General features: G+C 53.3%; 7 protein-coding genes across 7 annotated transcripts; 3 read left to right on the forward strand and 4 right to left on the reverse strand.

Annotated features, from left to right (window-relative positions):
- Positions 1-869: 869 nt before the first annotated feature.
- HGT1-5 (High-affinity glucose transporter) lies at positions 870-2,571 on the forward strand (the record flags this gene model as incomplete). Its single annotated transcript, XM_032031749.1, has 4 exons — positions 870-894; positions 956-1,333; positions 1,393-1,859; positions 1,909-2,571. The coding sequence occupies 4 exons, from the start codon at positions 870-872 to the stop codon at positions 2,569-2,571; spliced, it is 1,533 nt and encodes a 510-aa protein (XP_031888831.1).
- Positions 2,572-2,960: 389 nt separating this feature from the next.
- On the forward strand, positions 2,961-3,339 carry CGGC5_v002857 (uncharacterized protein; the record flags this gene model as incomplete). The annotated part of the gene is made up of 2 exons (XM_032031750.1): positions 2,961-3,038; positions 3,103-3,339. The coding sequence occupies 2 exons, from the start codon at positions 2,961-2,963 to the stop codon at positions 3,337-3,339; spliced, it is 315 nt and encodes a 104-aa protein (XP_031888830.1).
- Positions 3,340-3,457: 118 nt separating this feature from the next.
- Positions 3,458-8,069, reverse strand: CGGC5_v002858 (uncharacterized protein; the record flags this gene model as incomplete). Its single annotated transcript, XM_032031752.2, has 10 exons — positions 3,458-3,947; positions 4,068-4,090; positions 4,313-4,383; positions 4,518-5,463; positions 5,604-5,857; positions 6,803-7,350; positions 7,415-7,596; positions 7,656-7,726; positions 7,783-7,819; positions 7,869-8,069. 10 exons carry the CDS (start codon positions 8,067-8,069, stop codon positions 3,458-3,460), a joined length of 2,823 nt encoding a protein of 940 aa, XP_031888828.2.
- A 1,655-nt stretch (positions 8,070-9,724) lies between these two features.
- Positions 9,725-11,892, reverse strand: CGGC5_v002859 (putative hydrolase; the record flags this gene model as incomplete). Its single annotated transcript, XM_032031753.1, has 4 exons — positions 9,725-9,995; positions 10,051-10,126; positions 10,183-11,602; positions 11,680-11,892. 4 exons carry the CDS (start codon positions 11,890-11,892, stop codon positions 9,725-9,727), a joined length of 1,980 nt encoding a protein of 659 aa, XP_031888827.1.
- A 2,526-nt stretch (positions 11,893-14,418) lies between these two features.
- Positions 14,419-15,591, forward strand: CGGC5_v002860 (uncharacterized protein; the record flags this gene model as incomplete). Its single annotated transcript, XM_032031754.1, has 3 exons — positions 14,419-14,737; positions 14,799-14,998; positions 15,052-15,591. 3 exons carry the CDS (start codon positions 14,419-14,421, stop codon positions 15,589-15,591), a joined length of 1,059 nt encoding a protein of 352 aa, XP_031888836.1.
- A 531-nt stretch (positions 15,592-16,122) lies between these two features.
- CGGC5_v002861 (Trichothecene efflux pump TRI12) lies at positions 16,123-18,304 on the reverse strand (the record flags this gene model as incomplete). Its single annotated transcript, XM_032031755.1, has 3 exons — positions 16,123-17,407; positions 17,683-18,080; positions 18,137-18,304. The coding sequence occupies 3 exons, from the start codon at positions 18,302-18,304 to the stop codon at positions 16,123-16,125; spliced, it is 1,851 nt and encodes a 616-aa protein (XP_031888835.1).
- A 1,199-nt stretch (positions 18,305-19,503) lies between these two features.
- On the reverse strand, positions 19,504-20,212 carry CGGC5_v002862 (uncharacterized protein; the record flags this gene model as incomplete). Its single annotated transcript, XM_032031758.1, has 2 exons — positions 19,504-20,056; positions 20,115-20,212. 2 exons carry the CDS (start codon positions 20,210-20,212, stop codon positions 19,504-19,506), a joined length of 651 nt encoding a protein of 216 aa, XP_031889021.1.
- Between the last annotated feature and the right edge of the window lie 1,145 nt (positions 20,213-21,357).

The raw sequence follows: 21,357 nt of genomic DNA on the forward strand, positions 1-21,357 counted from the left end.
ATTCTTTTCCCCTCACGCTCCACTCTACACACTTCACATGGCAACACGCAGAGAAAACATCGAAGGCACTTGGAATCTGTGAATCTTGTCTAAATTCTCGCTGTTTGCTCCCGGAAACTATGGCCATTCATAGCTCATTTCCATCCCAGACGCATAAGCATGAATCTTTCCAGCGCAAGGTAAGAATACAAATTAGCACTAAGAAGAGAAAAAGGGCAGACTCCACGCGTTAATCGCCCCAGACCAAAACCCCCAACCTCAAAAGCCGGACCAGGCCATGTCCTTGGCTTCCTCGCCCGTACATGACGTCGTTCGCGCCCCAGACCCGCCCACAATCCCGCCCTCTCATACGTGCGCTTAAAAAAACCAGATGATTAAGCCCGTTCTACCGCTCCCTGAAATGGGCTTCAGACAATGGGGCTCTGGCTCTTTTGTTCATCCCCCATGGCGCGACGGGCCATGCCTTACCGTATCCGCCTTAATACCGTCTGCGCCTGATGTCGGCTCCACCGCCGCCCGCGTGCGACAACCAACGACATGCTGGTGAGCAGGGGTATGGTTTGTGTTGGAGAGAGAGAGAAACGCCGACTAAAGAAAACTGGCTCCCGGGACTGTGCTGTCGGGCTTGAGTTGGCTCCTCGGTGATATTTGTCGGTCAACCGGTGCCATTACACCGGGACATCTTCAGTTGGCTATATAACCAACCGTCCCCCTTCTCACACACGTCTGGGTTGATCTCGTGTTCAAGCAGACACGGCCTCTCGTCTTCGCCAGCGTTTTATCGCGCCATTCTCCCGTCCATCTGACCACTTCGACAACAAAGGAACTACCTCGCGTTCTCAAGACCTCACAGAGGCAAACCACCCATCATGTATCGCATATGGAACATCTACGGTAAACACCACAGCCGTCCAATCTACACGTTCAGCACGTACTAAACTGCCCCGTCTTCTAGCCCTCGCCGCCTTCGGCACCATCGGCGGCATGCTCTTTGGCTTCGACATCAGCTCCATGAGCGCCTGGATCGGCTCCGAGGCCTACATGGAGTTCTTCAACCACCCCTCCTCGACCATGCAGGGCGGCATCACCGCGTCCATGTCCGGCGGCTCCCTGGTCGGCGCCCTCGTCGCCGGGTTCCTCGCCGACGCCCTCGGCCGTCGCGGCGCGCTCAAGATCGCCTCCGTCATCTGGATCATCGGCGCCGTCCTCCAATGCTCGTCGCAGAACGTCGCCCACCTCATCGTCGGCCGCATCGTCAGCGGTCTTGCTATCGGCATTACAAGCTCACAGTGCTGCGTGTACCTCGCTGAGCTCGCTCCCTCCCGCATTCGAGGTAACTCATCCCGCATACTGTCATCCTTCTAAAATCACAGAAATCTCACATATCCGCAGGTCGTATCGTGGGAATCCAGCAGTGGAGTATCGAATGGGGCATCCTCATCATGTACCTCATCTCCTACGGCTGCGTCGTCTCCATGCCCAACGACCCCAAGGCCTTCCGCATCGCGTGGGGCGTACAAGGCATCCCCGGTCTCATCCTCGGCATCGCCCTCTTCTTCTTCCCCGAGTCTCCCCGTTGGCTGGGCCAGAAGGACCGCTGGGAGGAGTGCCACGAGGTTCTCGCCCACTTGCACGGCGGCGGTGACCGCGAGTCGCCCGTGGTTCTTGCCGAGTTGGACGAGGTCAAGGACGCCGCCCGTGTCGCCGCCGAGTCCAAGAACATCGGCGTCCTGGGACTCTTCGGACCCAAGATCTGGAAACGCACTCTCGCCGGGTGCTCGGTGCAGGTGTGGCAACAGCTGCTCGGAGGCAATGTGATGCTCTACTACCTCGTTTATATCTTCAACATGGCCGGCATGGTAAGCGCTCCCTTTCATCAATGCATCCTCTTCTCTAACACTTTCACAGAGCGGTAACGTCGCCCTCACGTCCTCGATCATCCAGTATGTGATCTTCCTCGTCACGACCGGCGCCATCCTCCCCATCATCGACCGCCTCGGCCGCCGTCCCCTCCTCATCGGCGGTGCCATCATCTGCTGTATCATCCATTTCACCACCGGCGCCGTCATGGCCTCATACGGACACGCAGTCGACTCCGTCGATGGCAACGACATCCTCAAGTGGTCCATCCAAGGGCCCCCGGCCAAGGCCGTCATCGCCCTTTGCTACATCTTCGTCGGCGTCTACGGCCTCACGTGGGCGCCCATCGGCTGGATCTACGCCGCCGAGGTCTTCCCGCTCAAGTACCGCGCCACGGGCGTCGGTCTGGCCGCGGCCTCCAACTGGGCCTTCAACCTTGCTCTCGCCTTCTTCGTCCCGCCGGCATTCACCAACATCCAGTGGAAGACTTACATGATCTTCGGCACGTTCTGCTTCGCGATGACGTTCCACATCTTCTTCACGTATCCCGAAACCGCCGGCAAGACGCTGGAAGAGATTGACGTGCTATTCGACTCCGACATCCCTGCCTGGCGCAGTCGCAGTGCTGGTGTGCGCTTTGAGGACCGCGTTGCTGCTGTGGAGGATAAGAAGGATGGCATGAGAGAGGCCACTCACTCTGAGCAGGTCTAAGAAGAGATACCCCCGGTCATTTAGATTTTCGTAGTAAAAGTAGTTCTCTGCAAATCCGCTACAGGATTTGATGTCAACATTTTGAGTTATTCATTATAATCGAACTGTGATTCCCGACGGGATGAACACCATCACAGCCCATTGTCCGTGTACTGCTAGAGTTCTAGCCTGGCGGCTGTCAGTAGCTCAGCTGTAGCGCGAACATCATGTGATGCAGCCACCCCGAAAGATGACGTCGATGTCTTGACGTCATTGGGTCAAGCCCCCATGTACCAATGTATCACCATCAACATCATTCAAAAGGCGATCAAAGTAGCTTTCATTTTAAAGGTTTCTCAAATGAATTCACTGTGATCAATTGAATAACACTCTCACAAAACCATTTCAAAATGTCTTCCGATAACAGCAACAACCAACAGCCCGGCCTTGTCGCTGGCCACGCCGAATACATCAAAGGCGCGGCGGAGGTAAGAAGCCTCCCTTTTTCACAAAGTGGCATCATTGCGTCGCCAGAGGCTGACATGTTCCCAGGCTGCAATTGGCAACATCACGGGCTCCCACGCCTGGCAATCCTCAGGAGAGCAGGACAAGGCACACGCTGCGTCCACAATGAAGGCTGCAGGCCAGCAGCGCGACGCCTCGGCACAGGGGTATGGCAAGGCCGAGGAGACGGCGGGCAAGGTTTTTGGGTGCGACGGGATGAAGGCTGAGGGCGCGGCGAGCAAAGTACCCGAGGTTGAGGATGACCGCGAGATCAGAAGGGCGTGAGGATACTGAAGATACCCCATTGATGGCAAAGCTCGGTAGGAAATAAGACGCCAGATACATCAACTGAAGACATTTACTGGAAATACTATCATTCGTCAATTTCACCGTCTTTAATTCCTTATCCCCGCGGCTGTTTTGGACCCTCGTCCTCGAATGTGAAGTTCTTCGGCTCAACCCCTGCTGCCATTGACCAAGCCGAGATGAGACGATGCTGGATGTCCAGAAAGTCGCGGTCGGGGAGGTCAAGTCGGTTCTTGGCTTTGATAGCGATCACTTCGCCGCCTTGAATCAAACGACCCGTCTTGACGCTCCAATGGTCGTATCTGCCAAGGTGCGGGGGAAGCAAGTCGCGGAGACTCTGGCCTCTCCCGTCCCATTTCTCTTGCATGTTGATCTTGGTCTGTCTCATCCAGTGGAAGCGCACTTCCTGGCACCACAAACCGCCAGTCCCCGTCCGACGTCTTTCTGTCGTCTCTTGATAGGGTTCACCCCAGGGCTCCAGAGAGAAGCGGCCGTTTGCCCAGTACTGACGCATTTGGGTATTCAAGGAGAGGACGTTGCGAGTTGTGCCAAGGATGTTATTACGGGACTGTACCTTGTTGTGGACTCTATGCAAGAGATCCGCTGGAAACAAGTCAGAAATGCGGGTTAACTCTGACAAGAATGTTTTGATTGCGAAGGGGGCTATGTGGCAAGCCATCGGGTCCGCCGTTCCTAGTAGGACGCACCTCCCGTCGTCGCGGTTCAGGGCCTGTGGAATAATAACGTCAGCAAAGGATAAGAGGGTTTGGCCACTGAGATAGACCCAGGGGAAGGCATAAAGAGTACAGGAACGGAGACAGAGACACAGACAAAGCCAGAGACAGACGGGAGTGGGGACGGAGCGGGATGTAGGGGACGGAAATGGGAGATGAGGCCTGGGGAAGAGGAGATAGGGAAAGAAGAGATGGGAAATCACACTTGCATCCCGTACCGCATTGGGATCACAGCGCTTCTTCTTCTCATCCCCATTGAGACTTTCGTAAAGGTCATGTGCCTTATGAACTGGAAAGCTCATTAGCATGATTCGGGCAGCCACCAGGCAAGAGGTTGCTTATAGATGTGAAGCGATCGTTCGAAGGCAATGGAGGCTGTTTCAAAATGTCCCATGTAAAATGAGATTTCCTTTGTATCCTTACAACGCCAGAGCTCTCGCAGCTCGTCGCATACTCCACCAAGCTGGTCAGAGTCCGTTTGGTAGAGGACACACCACAGAGATGCGTGGAATACTGCGTCGTTCCGATTGACCTCCTTTAAACAGGATTGGAGGAGTTCATAGATGTCTTCCATCGTCGATGTCTTGTCCTCAAGCGTCTCGAAATAGCTCTTCGCGCTGAAATCATTGTCCGCCATCTCTGTCATCGTCTCTGTCGTCGTCTCTCTCGTCGTCTCTGTCGTTTCTGTCGTCTTCCGCATCTCGCGCTGTCTAGCTTTCTTCTTAGCTAACCTTTTGCGTCGAGCTTCCCAGAAACGGTCTGTATCGTAATCAATATCGAAATTGAAGTGTTTAGGCTCTCGCCCTGCGGCCATAGCCCAGCCCGTGATCAGCAGAAACTGCAGCATCAGGATATCCTGGTCTGGCAGATCGAGCTTGTGCTCCGCCTTTATAGTGACAATCTCCCCATCAGGAGGGCCGCAGGGCATTGGAAGATGAACCGGAAGGAGAGTACATGGATCCGCATAGAGATTAATTTCCTTCATATCCTCCATTTTCAAGCTCTGGATCTGCCTCATCCAGTGAAACCGTATTTTCTGGCACCACAAGCCGCCCGTGTCGACTTTCAGTCTCTTTGTACCAGGTTCGTCCTGCCTGGTCGACTCTGGCAATGTTTCAGCGGTCGAAGAAGCTTGTACGCTGCCTTCTTCGTCATGGTCAAGAGTCTTCTCCTGGTATGGCCCGCCCACGGGCTCCAGGGCAAGCCGCCCTTCGCACCAGTACTCCCGGAGCCGAGCGTCTATGCAGATTAGATTACGAGTTGTGTCAATGATGAGGTCTCCACAACACAGCTTTAGAGCAAGACGCGTTGCGAGCTCCTCTCCAAGCCATGCTTTCATTTCATTTAATTCCCTGAAGAAATCATAAACCTGTGGGAGAAGAGAATGCGGAATTATGTGGCACGCTTGAGGATTTGGCGTCCCCAAAAAGACGCAACTTCCATTGTCACGAGTAAAAGCCTATGTAAAAAAGGTCAGGGGTGGAAACGTATCAGCCACGAAAGACTTACGTTCTTCATCACAGTGTGATTACGGCGGACCTTAGGCTCGGTGGGTCGAGTGCGCTTCGTTGCTGGAAACAGCCCACTGCAACTTTCCCACTCATTCTCAACATCGTCATATTCATCTTCATCTTCATCGTCATCTATTCCGTCTTCGCTATCGTCGCTGTCTATTCCATTCGTGTCGCCGTCATCGTCATTTCCGTCATTGTCGTCACAGCTCTCTTCGTCATCCTCCTTGTCTTCGATATGACCTCTCTGGACTAGGAATACAATTAGTATAAAGTTTTCACTGAGTCAAGAGGACACTTACATGCTCTTAGCGCTCTCCTAAATGCTTCTGGGAAGCTGGCAGAAAATTTTAAGGGACAATTCCAAAGATTCCCTTCATCAATACTAGTCAATACCCCCTGTAGATCTTTCCGCATCTCCTGTAACTGTTCAACGGGAGATCGATGAAGCATGCTCCACAAAGCCACGGACACCCTTTCGCGAGGTGCCCCTCTAGTTCTCTCGTCGCAGGTCTCCAGAAGTCCGAAGATTTCGTCGACTAAAGGCTTCCTTAGCTCCATTTTGCAGGAATTGGGGAGCAGCTCGACTTCAAAAGGATAGGCAGAGAGGGGAAATAAACAAAGAAACAATGTAGATGTTGAGGACAGATACCTTAAATTTGAACATGAATGTGGAGAATACATCGCCCGCTAGGCAGGTCCCCATTACTTCGAACTTTATTTATGGCGTGAGCTTGATGAGAAGCGGCCGAAAGTATGATGCTCACTAGCAGGACAGCAAGGTTCGCCACTCTTAGCCGCGGCGATTAAACAGAGGTGGGCGCTCAGGGGTCAGAACGGTTCTTGAGTAGGTTGGAGGTAAACCGTATTGAGGGCCAGATTGGGCATGACACACTGTTCAGCTGAAGGAAAGCAAAAGGAATACAAGTCAACTCAAAATGAGTTCCAACATGCAAACTATGCGTTAGGTTGTAGCGAGTACCGTAATCACCTGGAAGCTTAGGGGGAACATTGCGGAAGGGCCACCACATTGAGATAGCTAGAAGATCGGAAAATAACCATAGCCAATGGGGTGTAGTATTATTATATGTAATGTTAATGACAATAAACTTCTTCGCAATCATAAATGACATCGCCTTCCCGGATGGGGTTCTTGTTGCTTCACCCATGAGTCCCTTATCGGAGGCCAGCCAGGACTATGGACTGCCGGAGGCATTGTGGGTGACTCAACTACCGCGCAATAGTGCACGGTGATCTGATGCATTTCGTGGCCATTTGCATCACGCTCTTCGTCGTGAAGCCTTCGGCGCCACTTTTCCGCGGACCCGATTGTCGGCGGAGAAGTGCTATCGGCCGCACTTGAATCCGCGTTCTCCGTCATCGAGGGGAGTAAGCGGCGGAGCACAGGTACACAGCCGCAGATGATGGCAAGGTTGGCCTCCAAAGCTGTCCAGATCCAAAGCTCGAAGCCGTCCCATGTGACATCGTACGTCATCTCCTCGACGTAGTACGTCCACCACGTCCTCATGATACCCGCCACAACTACTACGGTGCCGAGACTGAAGAGAATAATCAACACAATCCTTTGGAGGACAGGGAGCCTCAGTCGGAAGAGTGTAGGCATCGGAAGGAGGTAGACGACGATGTCGGTGATTACGGTTGTGATGGTCTGTCCTGCCAACGGTGGCCATTCTGCCATGCAGTTGCGGTCTAGGACTGTGAGATCCCAGTAATGCCAGATGGGACTGAAGTTTCACCATGTTAGTTTTGACCCCAAGAAATATGTCCAAGAATGCTAGCATCACTCACATGCATTGTGTCCAAAGTACCATGAGAAAGATGATAATCAGAGCCAGTACTGCACCAATAGTGACTTGCGTGACTCGCTGGAAGGTGGACCCGAGAGGGGCTATTCTTAGGTAGCTCGTAAGAATGGAGAGCTTTGAAAGACCAGACGCAAACACAAAGAGTGTCTGTCCCACGATCGAAATCTGGACAAGAGCTGTCAGTACCAGAATCCAAAGCAACATGTTTGGGCTTGCATTCTTACTTGACGGCCTTGCATACGCTGTACGAATGTCGTGTCCCATATATGGAGGTTCCATCCATATAATTGGGTAGCTGTGTTAGAAAGTGTCAGCCATCGTAGCAAGAGAATTTGTGTAAGAAGGCCGCACCTAAAATGACGCATACTGTCACCGATATTGAGAAAATCTGTACATGTATGTCAGCGTTGAAGCTTGCAGCCGAACAGTCCACATACAGCAGCGCCAACCATGAGCCAATCGTCCCACCAACTCTTCCGCATCATGAATATTCTCACATACAGCCTGAGCAGCAGGCAGATGAGAGCAAAGCTGAGCGAGATGCTCTCGATGATGAGGAGGGCCGGCCCTCTCTCTTCGGGATCAACGTGATTTGGTGGCGGCCATGACTTGACTACCTCGGGCGGTGGGAATCTCATGATGTTCGATGTTCAGGTTGTTGTCCACTCGTTTCGAGCCCCGTCATAATCTGAGGAGTTGTGGAGGCCGAGTTCGTACCTGGAGGACACCTACCACCGTGGATATCTGGAGGTGGAGAGTCGCAGTGGAGAGAGACGCCAGGATGAGGTCTCTGTCGAGTTTTATCTCAATCCCATGGATGGCTCAGATACATATTTGATCCCAAAGAAACCCCTGTTTCTTCAAGCATCAGGGCAAGACAATACAAGGAGTGTTTCTGCAACGCTACCGGCCGCTAGAGCTTAAACCCACCGGGGCAAACCCACCACGCTTGTCTGTATTAATATGGCGGACGAGCGCATCGTGTTTGACGCTTCACAACTGGCGGTCTAACTGCCGCGCGACTAACCGCTTTTCTTCACCTGTCTCAGGAAGAGTCTGAACAAAGAAGTGAAGGCGTCACGGGCAAGGAGATTTCACAGACTTCTACGTTGTATCACGATTCCGTAATAGCGGGGTGGGCAATTCGTGGGCTTGTCTAACTTGAGTCAAAGTCACGGAGCTATTTCAGTTGGAGGAGGCGCTAGTGGACGCCATTCACCTGTACCGACACCGTCCCGTCATGACCCTGCGTGAGCTAGAGAGACGATCGAGCCCTGATTGAGATGGCGCCGCACAAAGATCGCTCAAATTTTGCAGGATCAAGAAGCTCTAGGAATGTCAGACGTTAGGTGACAGCTAATCAAGGCGACGGCTTGGAAGGTTCTGTCAGGACGTTGACAAGCTGGAAATGTCTCACTCCCCCACCTTATCATGGAAAAATGTTCCTTTCGATACAGACATGAAGGATGAAGCTGAAGAAACAGAATGCCACAATGCTTAACGAGAATGTGAGACAATTGTCTAATCACATGCTCCCCAGCCCCTCTTGGGCACCGATGATCGCCCGGGGCCTCCTCCGCGATGTTCCACTCCAGTTCGGCATCTCGAGAGCTCTCCACTGATCGACACCAGGAAATCTTCATAGGGCAGGAAACCCGGGAAACTAGTTTTCCTCGTTTTGGACCGTCAAAGCTGCGAAAATACAGGGAGCTCCGGTCATCCGAACCAGATGATTGTGCTCCGAGGCTTTGGCGATGGAATTTCAGAGTCAGAAATCTCACGTGGAAGGCTGAGGCATGACAAAGGGGCGATTGCGGCTGCTTGGATACCGCCCTTTGCTACAACGACTCGCGGCCATCGAGTCGCAAGGCGGCGGGAGCAGAAACGTCCCGTCCTCCCTTCCGTCCTGCCGTACACAAATGCCGCTACCGTTGGGCACAACGAAAGTGCCCATGTGGGACTTGTGGCTTCGACCATCCTACTCATGAGCGGCGTTGATCAGAGTGTGCTCCTGCCACGAAGGCTTGGCTCCACGATAAACAACTCAAATTCCGTCGTGGTCTCGAAGAATGCCTTTTACAGAGTAGCGGATTGCTTTTTGAGTTCGCCCTTGATGAAGGGCTCTTTCTCGCTGGCATGCTCGGCACAACGGCTCAGCCCCTTTCCGGTTGCGGCGCAGAGCTGATTACGAGTCTGCGACGCGCTCAAGGACGCAATTACCTCTCTGCACACAACGATTCAGGTATCCGTGATTTCAAAGTAACATTGGCCATGCGTTATCTTGTTGGCAGCACTAACGGTAGTTTTGGTTCATTCCATTCAACGCCTCCCACAGAGCCTGATCTTCGTCACTTCTCCCATCGCAACCATCAGGGTTCACACATCCAATCCACGCCCGGTATTCGGCCTCACAGACCGTGTCGATCTCCGGGAGAGTCCCGTCTTGGAAATATGCCCGAACAGCCTTACCGGTACAAATCGACGGGGAGGCATGCAAGCCGTGGCCTTCCGTGTTTTGGTGGAGAACAACCGATCCGGGGAACAAGGTGGATACTCGATGAGCGCTTGGACAGGAGTTAGCACCATCACGGGGTAAAGACACATCGACGGACGTCTTACTTTCTTAGTGGCGTTACGGGATCATACGTGTTGCCAATTATAAGAAGTGGGTATGAGGTGTTTGCCGTCCACGGGCCTATCGTTGAGTCAGAGAACGTTCTATGAGGCAAGAAATCTCGATGTCGTACGTACCCTCAACTCTCCAAGCTGGTCTTGCTTGCCAGTTTATACAGAGCATGCGGTGTCCGCTCCAGGCTGCTCCTAAAACATCGCTCTGGCCCCGAACCTCCTTGAAATATTCTCGAAATTCTGCCTTGCTCGTGTTTCTTAGGTCCGGGCCATCGCCACAGGCAATAGCTGCAAAGAATCCACTAGGCCCCTGGTCCCTCACACAAGCGGCGGAGTACGACCCATCCTTGATGCAGTCAGCGTTGAGAGATAAAGGGGTCAAGTCCCCTTCTATCTTAAGAGCAGCTGTTGAGGTTCCGTTGCGATCCAGAAGAAGGTCACTGAACAGCTCAAAATAGGGCTCAACCAGCTTTTGATCGTACACAGAATCGGCAAAGAGTTGCATGATATCAGCGTAGTCGATGACAGTCGGGCCATGCTCAGCGGTGCCAAGAACTGGAATGGGCTCTTCAAGCAAAGAATTCGCTAGGCGGGCCAGTCGCGCGTTGATGATACTTGGTGGAGTGTGAGGAGACGCAAGAGGGCAAGCTTCCGGTGCCTGGTTGCAGTAGCTTGCCCATTGTTGGAGGATCTGGTCAGTATCTTGCAGGTTCTTCAACCAGTCCGCGGAATAGTAATCGTCAGGGTCTACAACCCCGTCTATCAACACCCGAGATACGCGGTCGGGGTGCATCACTGAGAAGGTTTGCCCAAGAATTGTGCCGTACGACACACCCCAGTAGTTCAGTTTCTCTGCCCCCTTCTGCCAGCGGATTGTGTTTATGATTCGCTCACGATCTGACCTCGAAAGCTTAAAGCCCTCACATGAGCTGATGATCTGCTGAGCTTCAACCTCTCGCCACTCAGCATGTCGTTCAATCATCGCGACGATATCTTCGACGACCTGGGCGGTGTTGGCGAATTCAGCCATGTTTGGCTCATCGCCGCGCTGAATCGCACAACTCTCGCCAAAGGCGCGGTAGTTTGCCCAGGCAAGGTCGATGTAAGTGTTAGAGATCCCGAAGAGAAAATCACTTGGCTGCCGTGCGAGAAAATTCAACTCGGACTGCTTATTTGGGAAGCACGTCAGGTGAGGCGTAGTATTGTTGACAGCACGAGCGTCAAACCCAATGATATCGAAATATTTGCCATCCGAAAGACGATCCGGAGTAGAAGCGGGACGTGCTGCATCCACAATGGTCTGCATGTGGCGCCCTTTGCGGAGCACTTGACCGACGCCGGAGTTTCCGGGGCCGCCGGGATTCAAGACAATGGCGCCGCCGTAGCGGGGGTCCGTGACGGGTACCTTTGCCGGGACCTTGATCACGGCGATGGCGGCGCTCGCCGGGTTCGCGGTATCATTCCAGTTAATTGGGACCAACAGACGGGCGCATTGATAACCGCCGAAGCAGGGATAGTAGATGAATTGCTCCTGGGGCACAATCTAAAAAGCGATTGGATGTCATCATCCAGTTCGGACTCGCACCTCAGCTGAATGTGGGTTCTCAATGTCAGACGCACCTGGAGCCAATCAAACTCTGGATCAGCCAATGGTGAGGATGGCAAACTTGGCGGCTTGTCGCCGAGCGAGATGAAGGACGGAAACGAGAAATACAGAATGAGCCCAGACGCGATAGCGGCAATCCTGATCGCATTCGTCTTCTGGGGTCGAGGTTGATGGGCTTGTCTGGGCTCGTCGGCCAGGCCACGACCAGCTGGGGAGGACTTGCCCATTACACTTGTGTCGAGCAACTGCTCGTCGCAATCGGAAATAAGGCGATGCGAGTGAGACCAGACGGTGATGCAACAAGCCAATAAGCCAAGGAAATGGTCGAGAGGAATGTTGCGGAGACGTGAGGGTCAGAGTAGAATTTAACAGACGTTTCGGACGCCGGTGAGCGCGCGCAATCGATTGCCAGAACAGGCAGCTCGTGTTGATTCATGGTGAAGTAGTAGGGCGGCGTGCGTCTGTAGCGCCGTTGTTAGCAGGCGTGTAAGCGACGCGGATGTATTGCTGCCAGTACTCTCAACGTGCTAAAAGACTCGTGGAATAAGCGAAGCAGTGTCTGACATATGCGACACTGAAGCGGAATCCTTCAATGCTGTAAAGGCATCCGATGTAGCCGATGATCAGCCTGATCATTGGTTTGTCGGCGACAAATCCCAGTCTTACTCTGAACATACAACGTGAGAGATAAGAGCGTCAGCAAGAGAGCGAGACTGGTGCCGTCGTTGTGAAGGAAAGGCTCAAAATGTAGAAGACTGGTGTTGTTGCAGACCGGTAATAAAACGGAAAGACGGATGTTCAATACTCTGTATGATCCCCACTGCAGCTGGTGCTATTCAGAGTTTCATTAAGCAGAAACATTTCCATGAAGACCGAAAGCTACTGAAGGTCGATGGAATACAGAGAACAGCATGCACATACTAGCTGTTGGCGTTGCCGCCCAAGCCAGTACCCCCTCAGCTTACTCAAGCTCTACGGCTTTGAGAAACACGCACCAAACAAACACATACCCATCGTCTTCACACAAGGAAATCACAGTGCCCTGCCTGTTGTGAATTCTCCGTGGTGGCTAGAACACCGTTTTTCTTCTTCATACGTTCCCACCCAGTCACGCTACTGGGCGCTAGGTAGCGCTAGGTGAATAGGTCACGAGGGCACGAGGGACGACAAAAGGGCATGCGAATGTCTGCTGTGGCCATTTGCGAATAACGGCCCTTCTATCCGTCTACTCTGGTAGGGCTGGCTCTTCATGTCAACTTTAGAGGCAGACGCAAACACGTGGAATTGCAAGCTTTCGTGTCACTATCTGGTATGAATGAGTGACCCGGTAATCCCCTCCGGAGACCCTCCTGTTTTTCTTTTCATTTAGGCATAGCCAAGAGTGTTCATCGGATAGTTAAGTCCGAGCAGACTTATCGCGTCCGAGACCATGACCGGGGAACAGGCGGCCGACGCGCGCTCTGCCCCCAGAGCGATCAATGCAATGTGATGAGAATGACGAATAAGAAGGGCATCCCCTGGCGTCTGCTTGGGCAACAGAGTTGCGGCCCCCTAAAAAGGACAGGGCTGAGTTGCTAGCGCTTACTTTCATTACCGCGCCCACTAATTAGGTGTTTAGCTTTCCCGGTCTGTGGTCTCCCGCTTCTAATTTTCGAGTGGCGGCCACCGCCCTCGCGCTGTGTGTCCAAGAGTTTTGTTTCAATCCTGCTGGCCTCTTTCTATTTTGCCGAGTGAGGTGATTGCTGCTGGGCTGCTCAGTCACACAGACTAAGCTGAAAAGTTTGACTCCAGGCGAAGGATTCTGAGTTTTGCGTTGGTCGTGGACTCGCTCGTTTCTTGGGGCTTACCGCTGAGGCTGGAGATGTTCGATTCTGTGTGTTTGTCATCCACTAACGCCGTGGACTACTCCGTCTCTATCACAGGCATCGCGTAAATCCTTGCTTCTTGAAGCCCAGTCAACCCACATTAGAATGACGCCCAGATCTGCCAAGCGCTGCCGGTAGAGCTGTGGGTCGAAGGATTCTGTGAAATGGGGCCCTCGGTCTCGCGGCCTGGCAGTCACGCAGTTTCTGTCCAGAGTCCAGTCTTGTTCTGTCTCACCTCAACGGAACTTTGGTGAGCTTGGTGTGCTTGACATGCTGTATGATGTTCTTTTCCTCATGGGTTTGCGACAGGCTGCCACAGCGTTGTACCCAGCTCTCCGTCGACCAATGACACAGCATCGCGCTGCTGCGAAGCCACCTCACTTGGCGATGATCCTTCAGAAGATGAGCGGGAGGCGTTAAGGGGCTGAGTGTCAAACAGCCAGTCTCAGCCCACGACGGTGAAGCTAAAGGCTGCTAAGCTGTGCCTGTCCCTCCACATTCAAGCCCATCCCGCTCCTCCAAGGCCTGCAGCCCGACGTGGTGTAGCCCATCTCACCCCTTGCCGCGCATGGCTGCTCACCTTTAAGATTGGGGTCGGCACTTTCGACTAAGACCCCTGTCACGTTTGCCTGGTTCTTCGTCCTTTTGATCCTTCTATCCCCCTTCCGCATTCCACTTGTCTTTCTTTCCAGTGAATTCCTTCCGGTCTTTCCTTGATTGATCGACCTGTCGCATCGAACGATCCTCGAAAATCTGCATTCTGGCAGTGGACTTAGCGACGATATCGCCGACCAGAACTTGGGGCTATTGTAATCAGCTGAGCTGCAGCAACGAGGGGCTATCTCAACTTCACGATAACCACGAGCGCCAAGAGATTAGCAGGTGAAAATGGTGGCCGCAAAGTTGGACGCGAACGCGTGGTACCAGGTGTCGGAAACGCGAGTCACGAATGTATCGGCGCCGATCAACAACAACTTGCAAACCACGAATGCAGGTCTTCGAGTCTTCGCGAGAACGGCGCAAGCATGGCAGTTCCAACCATTTGGAGATGTAGAAGGACGCTATCTTGCGAGGTTGAACACTTCAGGTGTCGGACAACAGCTTTCGGTATGTTACAAGGAGGATGAGGTGCACCCAAGCAGGACCATCGGTTGCCTGAGGAGAACGGAATCAGACGAGTCTCAGCAATGGGATATCAGCGAATGGGGTAAGCTTGGCCTTTGTGAAAACGGAACGGGGAGAGCAAACAGCTGACGGAATACGCACAGGTGATGGCTCATACAAGTTCACCAATGTGGGAAACGGCTCAAATTACGTGCTGGATGTTCACCCAGGATCCAACCTGTTCATGTCCAGCGAAATTGAAGGAAGCGATGGTGTTTCTGGCAAGCAGGTTGCCCAGCATTGGGTCATGACGAGTGAACGTCCCGTTGACGATGGCGCCTACTCGACCATCTACAGCGCGGGAGTAAGCACAACTCTAGACGAGCTTGGATTTTACTGCGATGCTGACTGTCGTAGACCACTCCCGTAGCATCTGCAACGGCGACCGGTACCAATACTGCTGCAACCGCATCAGCCACCGCAACTGGATCCGGCTCGGCTGCGGCCGCTACCTCCACCTCCGAAGCAGACTCGTCCGCCGGAGGTCTATCATCCGGTGCTGCCGCTGGCATCGGAGTGGGTGTCTCCCTCGCCGCAGTCGCCCTCATCGGCGCTGCAGTTTTCTTCTGGTGGCGTCGTAGGAAAGCTTCCAAGGGCGCCGCTGTCCCTCAAAGCGATCACCCCGAGCTGGGAGGAGACCAGCCCGGCATGGCCAAGCTCAGCCCCGGCACCGTCAACTCGACCGTCGCCTCCTCTTCTCCCAACACACCTCACAACGGCTACTACGGCCAGGAAGCCAAGACTCTTGGACATCTTCAGCCCCATGCTCACGCCGCCGAGGCCGGTCACAACCCCATCTACGAAGCCCCCACATCCGAGACTCGGTACGAACTAGACTCCGGCCATACCCAAGGGGGCAATGGGCCAGCACAATTAGACGACACGGCGAGACGATAAAGATGGGATGCGTAGTAGTGGGGATAATGACGCAAGAATGGGTTGGAAATGGAGCAACAAGAAGGTTCAAGGCATTCGAGTCGGTCTTTATACCCTTCAATGCTGCTTGGAGACAGAAGCCAAGTGGCCGACCTTGAGAACTTGGTGCCAGGAGTTTGTAAAATTTACCGGGAATGAAGATAATGAGTGGCGAACCAAGGCCTGGTCTTTTGTATATAACTCTCGTTCTATAAAAAAGTTGACAACACGAATTAGCCTGATGACGGCCCGTCTTGTCTACGTGTATCGACTTCAACATCCGTCGCCCACGCGACCATCCCCAGAGACTTCTCACCGCAGACTGCCAGCATTGGAGTTCGCACTATTTCTCATTATTGATACAACGCAATGGCTCCATTCACTATTATTATATGCGTTGCAAAGACACTCATGATCTACATGCAGCCAATCGATCCATGCCCTGAGAGACAGGTCAGTCTTCTTCTTGAAGAACATCAAAGCAGTTGATCGCCACTTTCATGTCTTTGTAGCTCAACTCTTTCCAATGTGTTCCTCCACATGGATTGTCCTGACATTGTCGAACTCAATACCCTGGCCTTCAGGGCTTGGCATCACCTTCCCGCGTTTCGGGCCCATCTGATCTTGATCCATCGCAGATTGGATGTGGTTAGTCATGTAGACGGTGGGGTCCTCGACGAACAGGGAACAAAGTAACGCAACTACACTGAAAGGGATGGTAATGTAAAATACGATCTTGAAGGCATGTCCCGCCGCGGTGCGAACGGCCACCTTGAGTGCTTCCTGGATCTCTGGGGTAATGCTTGGGACGTTGAGCAGCGCTCGCGGGTTGCCCAAGTTGTACTCGATTGATGCTGGAATGATGATCCCAAGGTCTGCCGGGTTGAGTCCGTTGCTGATGGCAGCTGCAGCAATCTCTTCGCCTGCGAACTCGCGGAACTTCTCCTGGAAGATGGTGTTGAAGATGGCGTTACCGACGGCACCTCCGCCAGATCTGAAAGTGCCGAGCAAGCCCATGGCGACACCTAAGTTCGAATGAGGGACGTGGAGACTTGCAATGGCGTAAGAAAGGATGGTAACCCATACGAACATGGGCACTCCGAATGCTGGGACGAAGGCGTACGCGAGCTTCTCGTTTGGATAGACAGTCGCAGCGCTTGCGCCGATGAAGAGGGCCTGCAGCGCCATACCAATTACGAGTTGCCACTTGATGTAACCGACCTTGTGAGCGATGAGGGGTGCCAGCACACCAGTGAAGCCAATCATCAAGGTATTGGGGAGCGACAACACCCCAATCTGAATGCCATCTGGGGTAAACATGTAGAGGGTCCCTTGGGGTAGTAGCGCTGACATAGCGTGGAAGTTCATCCCAGAGACAAAGAGAACAACCAGCAACACGGAGTACTGGCGGAACATAACAAACAGCTTCAAGGGGAACATCGGGTGTGCGGCAATCTTGAAGTCGTACCAAAAGCCAAAGGCCAAGACTCCGAAGCCGACGACGATGGGAGCGATTGCACCGGCACTATTCCACGGGTATGCAGGTGTGCCGCCCCATGTCAGGCCGATGAGGGCCACGGCCAGACCTGTGGTGAACAGGAACAGCCCAATCCAATCGACATCACGAAGCTGCTGCAGGCGAGTCTTGTCATAGTCGCCCCGCGGCCTGGCAGTGGGATGGTACGAAAATGCGGTGCCGATCAAACCGAGTACCTCGATGATGATGCCCAGGTAGAAGATCCAACGCCATGATGCATACTTCAGCAGAGCATTGCCGAGGAGGACGGAGAGGATGCCCCTGGATGGTTTCCAGAACGGTCAGCGTGCTTCCATCTTGGCTTTCATCGGCAGTGAGACTGGCAGTAGTGCCGTGCGGGGATTCTCCAAGTTAACGGCAAAGAGGGTGTGGTGTTCGGTCGGCACGTCGCCTTTTTTTTCAGGTCGGCCACCAGAACTGGGTGCCGAAGATTTCCAGGAGTCGAAACAGAGTTTCTGACTCAGGGAAAACGTTCGAACTATGCGACGCGGAAGACGGGAACGACAACAGGAAAAGGGTCATATGTTCGGACTCACCAGGGAACGGCGATGCCAGACTCTAATATGCCCAGGCCAAGGGATCGCCACTTGTTTGGGAGCATTTCGGGGACACCGGCGTACGAGACGAAGACGAAGCCAGTGCCGATGCCGATGAGAGTCTCGGCTGCGATGAGACTGGAAATGTAGTTGGCTGTGGCTGCGACGATGCATCCGACGGCGACAGTCGCCTGGCCGCCGAGGACCAGCAGTCTGCGGCCGAAAACGTCGCTGAGCGGCCCAGCGAGAGAAAAAGAACACGCCGTCGAAAGAGACCATGATCCCACAACCCAGGCCAGAGATTCCTGCCCACCGAGCTCGTTGGTGACTGGGACAACGATCGATGCAACTGCGAGGAAAGCGAGTCCGACAGCTGGGCCGAAGGAGAAGGCCATAGACTGCAAAGGATGACCTGTCAGCGGGAGATTCAAAGATGAAGTTTGAGGGTTCGTACGAAGATTGCGATCCAGGTCTTGATGCTCACGCGCGCTTCTGCCGGATTGTCCTCCAAAGCGGCGCGATGGGGATCCTCCTCGTACTCGATAACCGCCTGGGCCTCTTGGGCCATGCGAATCTTCATCTCCCTATCGCGCCCCATCCTCGAAGACTCGTTGTAAGACATTTTGACGATGATGAGATCACGATAATTGAGGAATTGCGATCAAGAAACAGCGTAAACGTGTCACGTTCCTCACACGCATCTGCAAGTTGACGGACATGGCTCGAGCCTTTATTATAACCACTGAAGTGATCCAGACGATAGGCAATGATCCGAGCTCTGCTCCTGCGGGGAACACTCAAAAGCTTAAGTATGAGCAATGGCACTTTGCAGTACGTGCCGTGTGATTGGGGACACCACGAGACGAGCGCCTGCCAGGGTTGATCGACTTTTCTGGATGCAACATGGCGGGGATTAAGCTGCCATCGACTAGCGCGGCGACGTCGTTCTTGGAGAGGAGGGGTCGGCAGATACGACTGCTGCAAAACCACGACTGTTACATGAAAACCTTCGTCAAATTAGCTTTCGTGCCGCGGACGGCAGCCGCGTTGGAGAATGGGTGGTTGGCCATGGCTTTTGTTGGCAATGTTGGCCATGTTGGAGTTGGATCGCATGGCACGTCAGGGGTGTTATTGGTTGATGCTGCCGTGGTAGCAGTTCAAGTCGGCATGACGAGGGGCTTCATTGGGGTGCCGACTGCTGTTCTTGGTTACGCCATCCCGTCTTTCCCGTGCTAGGTTGCTGTGGTTGTGAGTAGCATTCGAGGGAGCCATGACACCCGTATTGCTGAGTTTGGACAATCGGATTTTCCCAATGCAAATAAAGACCAGAAAGTCTAGGCTCTACAGAAGCCCGATTAGGCATTGAAACTGAGTCAGTCTGATACCAGAGATTACTGTTGGTGTTAACAAAGCCTCTGATAATACGAAAAGCCAGGCATTTAGGGTGGTTATGGTTTTGTTTCAACAACATCATGTTGTAGTAAAAGCAAATGTGGCCATTTCATCGAGACTAATGTTCTAGTTGAAAACTCGGAGAGAAGCCCAATCTTTATCTGTGTCAAACACTTCAATCATGGTCGCCCAGATCGTGATTTATAGTAAGCAAGGAAAGTTTTTACGTTAAATGCGTATCAGCGCCGTGTCAAACACCGCATGATACTGACTATGGAAATACCAGATCCAGATAAAGAAAGACCCCCTAGAACCCCAGTGTTGAAACCAGCAACCATTATCTCCATACCTCCAGTACAATTTATATCCTAGCTCCCAGCTCCTGCTCTACAAACGCCAATGCTCTTAACATAATAGAAAGTCGTCGATTTAGGCGGCGAAAGCCATAGCTCGCTTGGGAGCGGCGGGCTTAGGAGCGGCAGGCGCAGGCGCAGGCGCAGGAGCACCAGGTGCAGCGGGAGCAGCGGGGGCTGCAGGTCCGGCAGGCTTCGGTGCGGGAGCTTTGGGAGCGGCGGGGGTTGTGGCTGCTGGAGCAGCTCCGGGGGCGGTAGCGTTGGGAACGGGAGCAGCAGGCTTGGGAGCGCCGGCAGCGGCGCCGGCGGCAGGAGCTGGAGCGACACCCGCAGCTGGGACCGGCGCGGCCCCGGCAGCCGGAGGTGGGGCCACGGCGTCGGGCTGCTCGGCCTCAGCGGGCTTCTTGCCCTTCTTACCCTTCTTGCCCTTCTTGCCCTTCTTTCCCTTCTTGCCCTTCTTCTTCTTCTTGCCCTGAGCGTCGACTTCGCCATCGTCCTCGACGTCATCTTCCTCGAATGCCTCCTCTTCCCACTCATCCATCTCGTTCTCATCTTCGGGTTGAGGGGCCGGAGTCAGAGCCGAAGGAGGCGGGACTTGGCGGCCGGCGAGATCGGAGATCGCCATATCACTGTGTAGAAAGGTAAGATTCATGTCGACGAAATAAGGATGAAGGTATGATTGCTTACGTGAAAGTGTTGTCTTCATCGTTGGAGACAGAGACAGGAAGAGCGTTGATGCTGACCGCCAGGGCCGACAAGGCGATGATAGAGTTGAAGAACTTCATTTTGAAGAGATGAGAAGTTAGTGTCGAAAGACCGAGTGTGGAATAGAAAGAAGAGTAGATGATTGAAGTGAAGTGTGAAGTAGTAGATGGTAGAAGTGAAGAGTGAAGTGTGTGATGATGAGAGAAAAGAGAAATGGTATAGACAGGATATTCGCCATGATTTTATACCACTTTGCTCGTAGGAAGTAACATGGAGATTATCGTAACGAACCACACCTATACCGACCGTTTGCTGTCAAAGCATGTCGCCGGTTCCTCGGTGACGTGAGCCTCAATCATCTCAAGTCAATTCATGAAAGACTTTCGGGGCTCCGCAATTGCACCATAACTCAATCAGGGAGTGCAAACCGAGACCCGGATGCTCCGTGTGGGCGTTCGTGTCTACCAGCGAACCCGAACCTTCCGCAATGATCACGAACATCTGGCCACGGCTCTTCCGTGAGGATCCTTCTGACTTGGGCAAGTCTTTTCGAAGTGGACCCGGCTCAGATGTTTGGACCAAAGCGTGACATTCCACCGGCGGCGATGGTGATTGGCGCTGGGACCCATGGTCGATTCTCGGGATGGCTACCTACACGGACATTCCTTGAGTGAAAAGCTGTTCGTCCAGTCTCATCGTTCACGTTCAAATTGACAAGCCGGTTTTCTTTCAAAGTTGCTTAAGCCGGTGGGCGGCCAGTCTCATGTAGAGCCAGAGGCTTTTCACTTGGTCCGAATTTTCGACGGTCACGTATGACGAGTACGAACGCCGCGCACAGAGAACTTTGTGGTCTGGATCAGCGATCATCTTGATCATTGTGAGAGTGACGTCGTGCAGAGCGTAGCTCCGTTGCTTCTATGCAGCGTTCGATGTCTTCTCTTGCATGTTTCTTGAGACGCGCACAGCCGTTTGTAGGGCGTTCCTGCGGGCAGCTCTGGCCATGGTCGATCTTACGGCATATCTAGGTATTAGACACCAGGTCGGCAGAAAAGCGTTATGGGAAATATGAATACCGATCGGCAGCCCCGCGATGTCTGTATCACTTTAACCGTTGGCCAGAAATGAGCATCGTGATGAAGCCCAGGCCGCGAACCCAGAGCGTGAGTTTCCTCTATCACGGCCTATCGGCCAACTCGCGATCATGAAAATTACGCCGATGAATGGG

The sequence above is a fragment of the Colletotrichum fructicola genome (assembly GCF_000319635.2).
Source record: "Colletotrichum fructicola Nara gc5 chromosome Unknown KSG_Nara_v1_contig02, whole genome shotgun sequence".
Taxonomy (NCBI): Eukaryota; Fungi; Ascomycota; class Sordariomycetes; order Glomerellales; family Glomerellaceae; genus Colletotrichum; species Colletotrichum fructicola.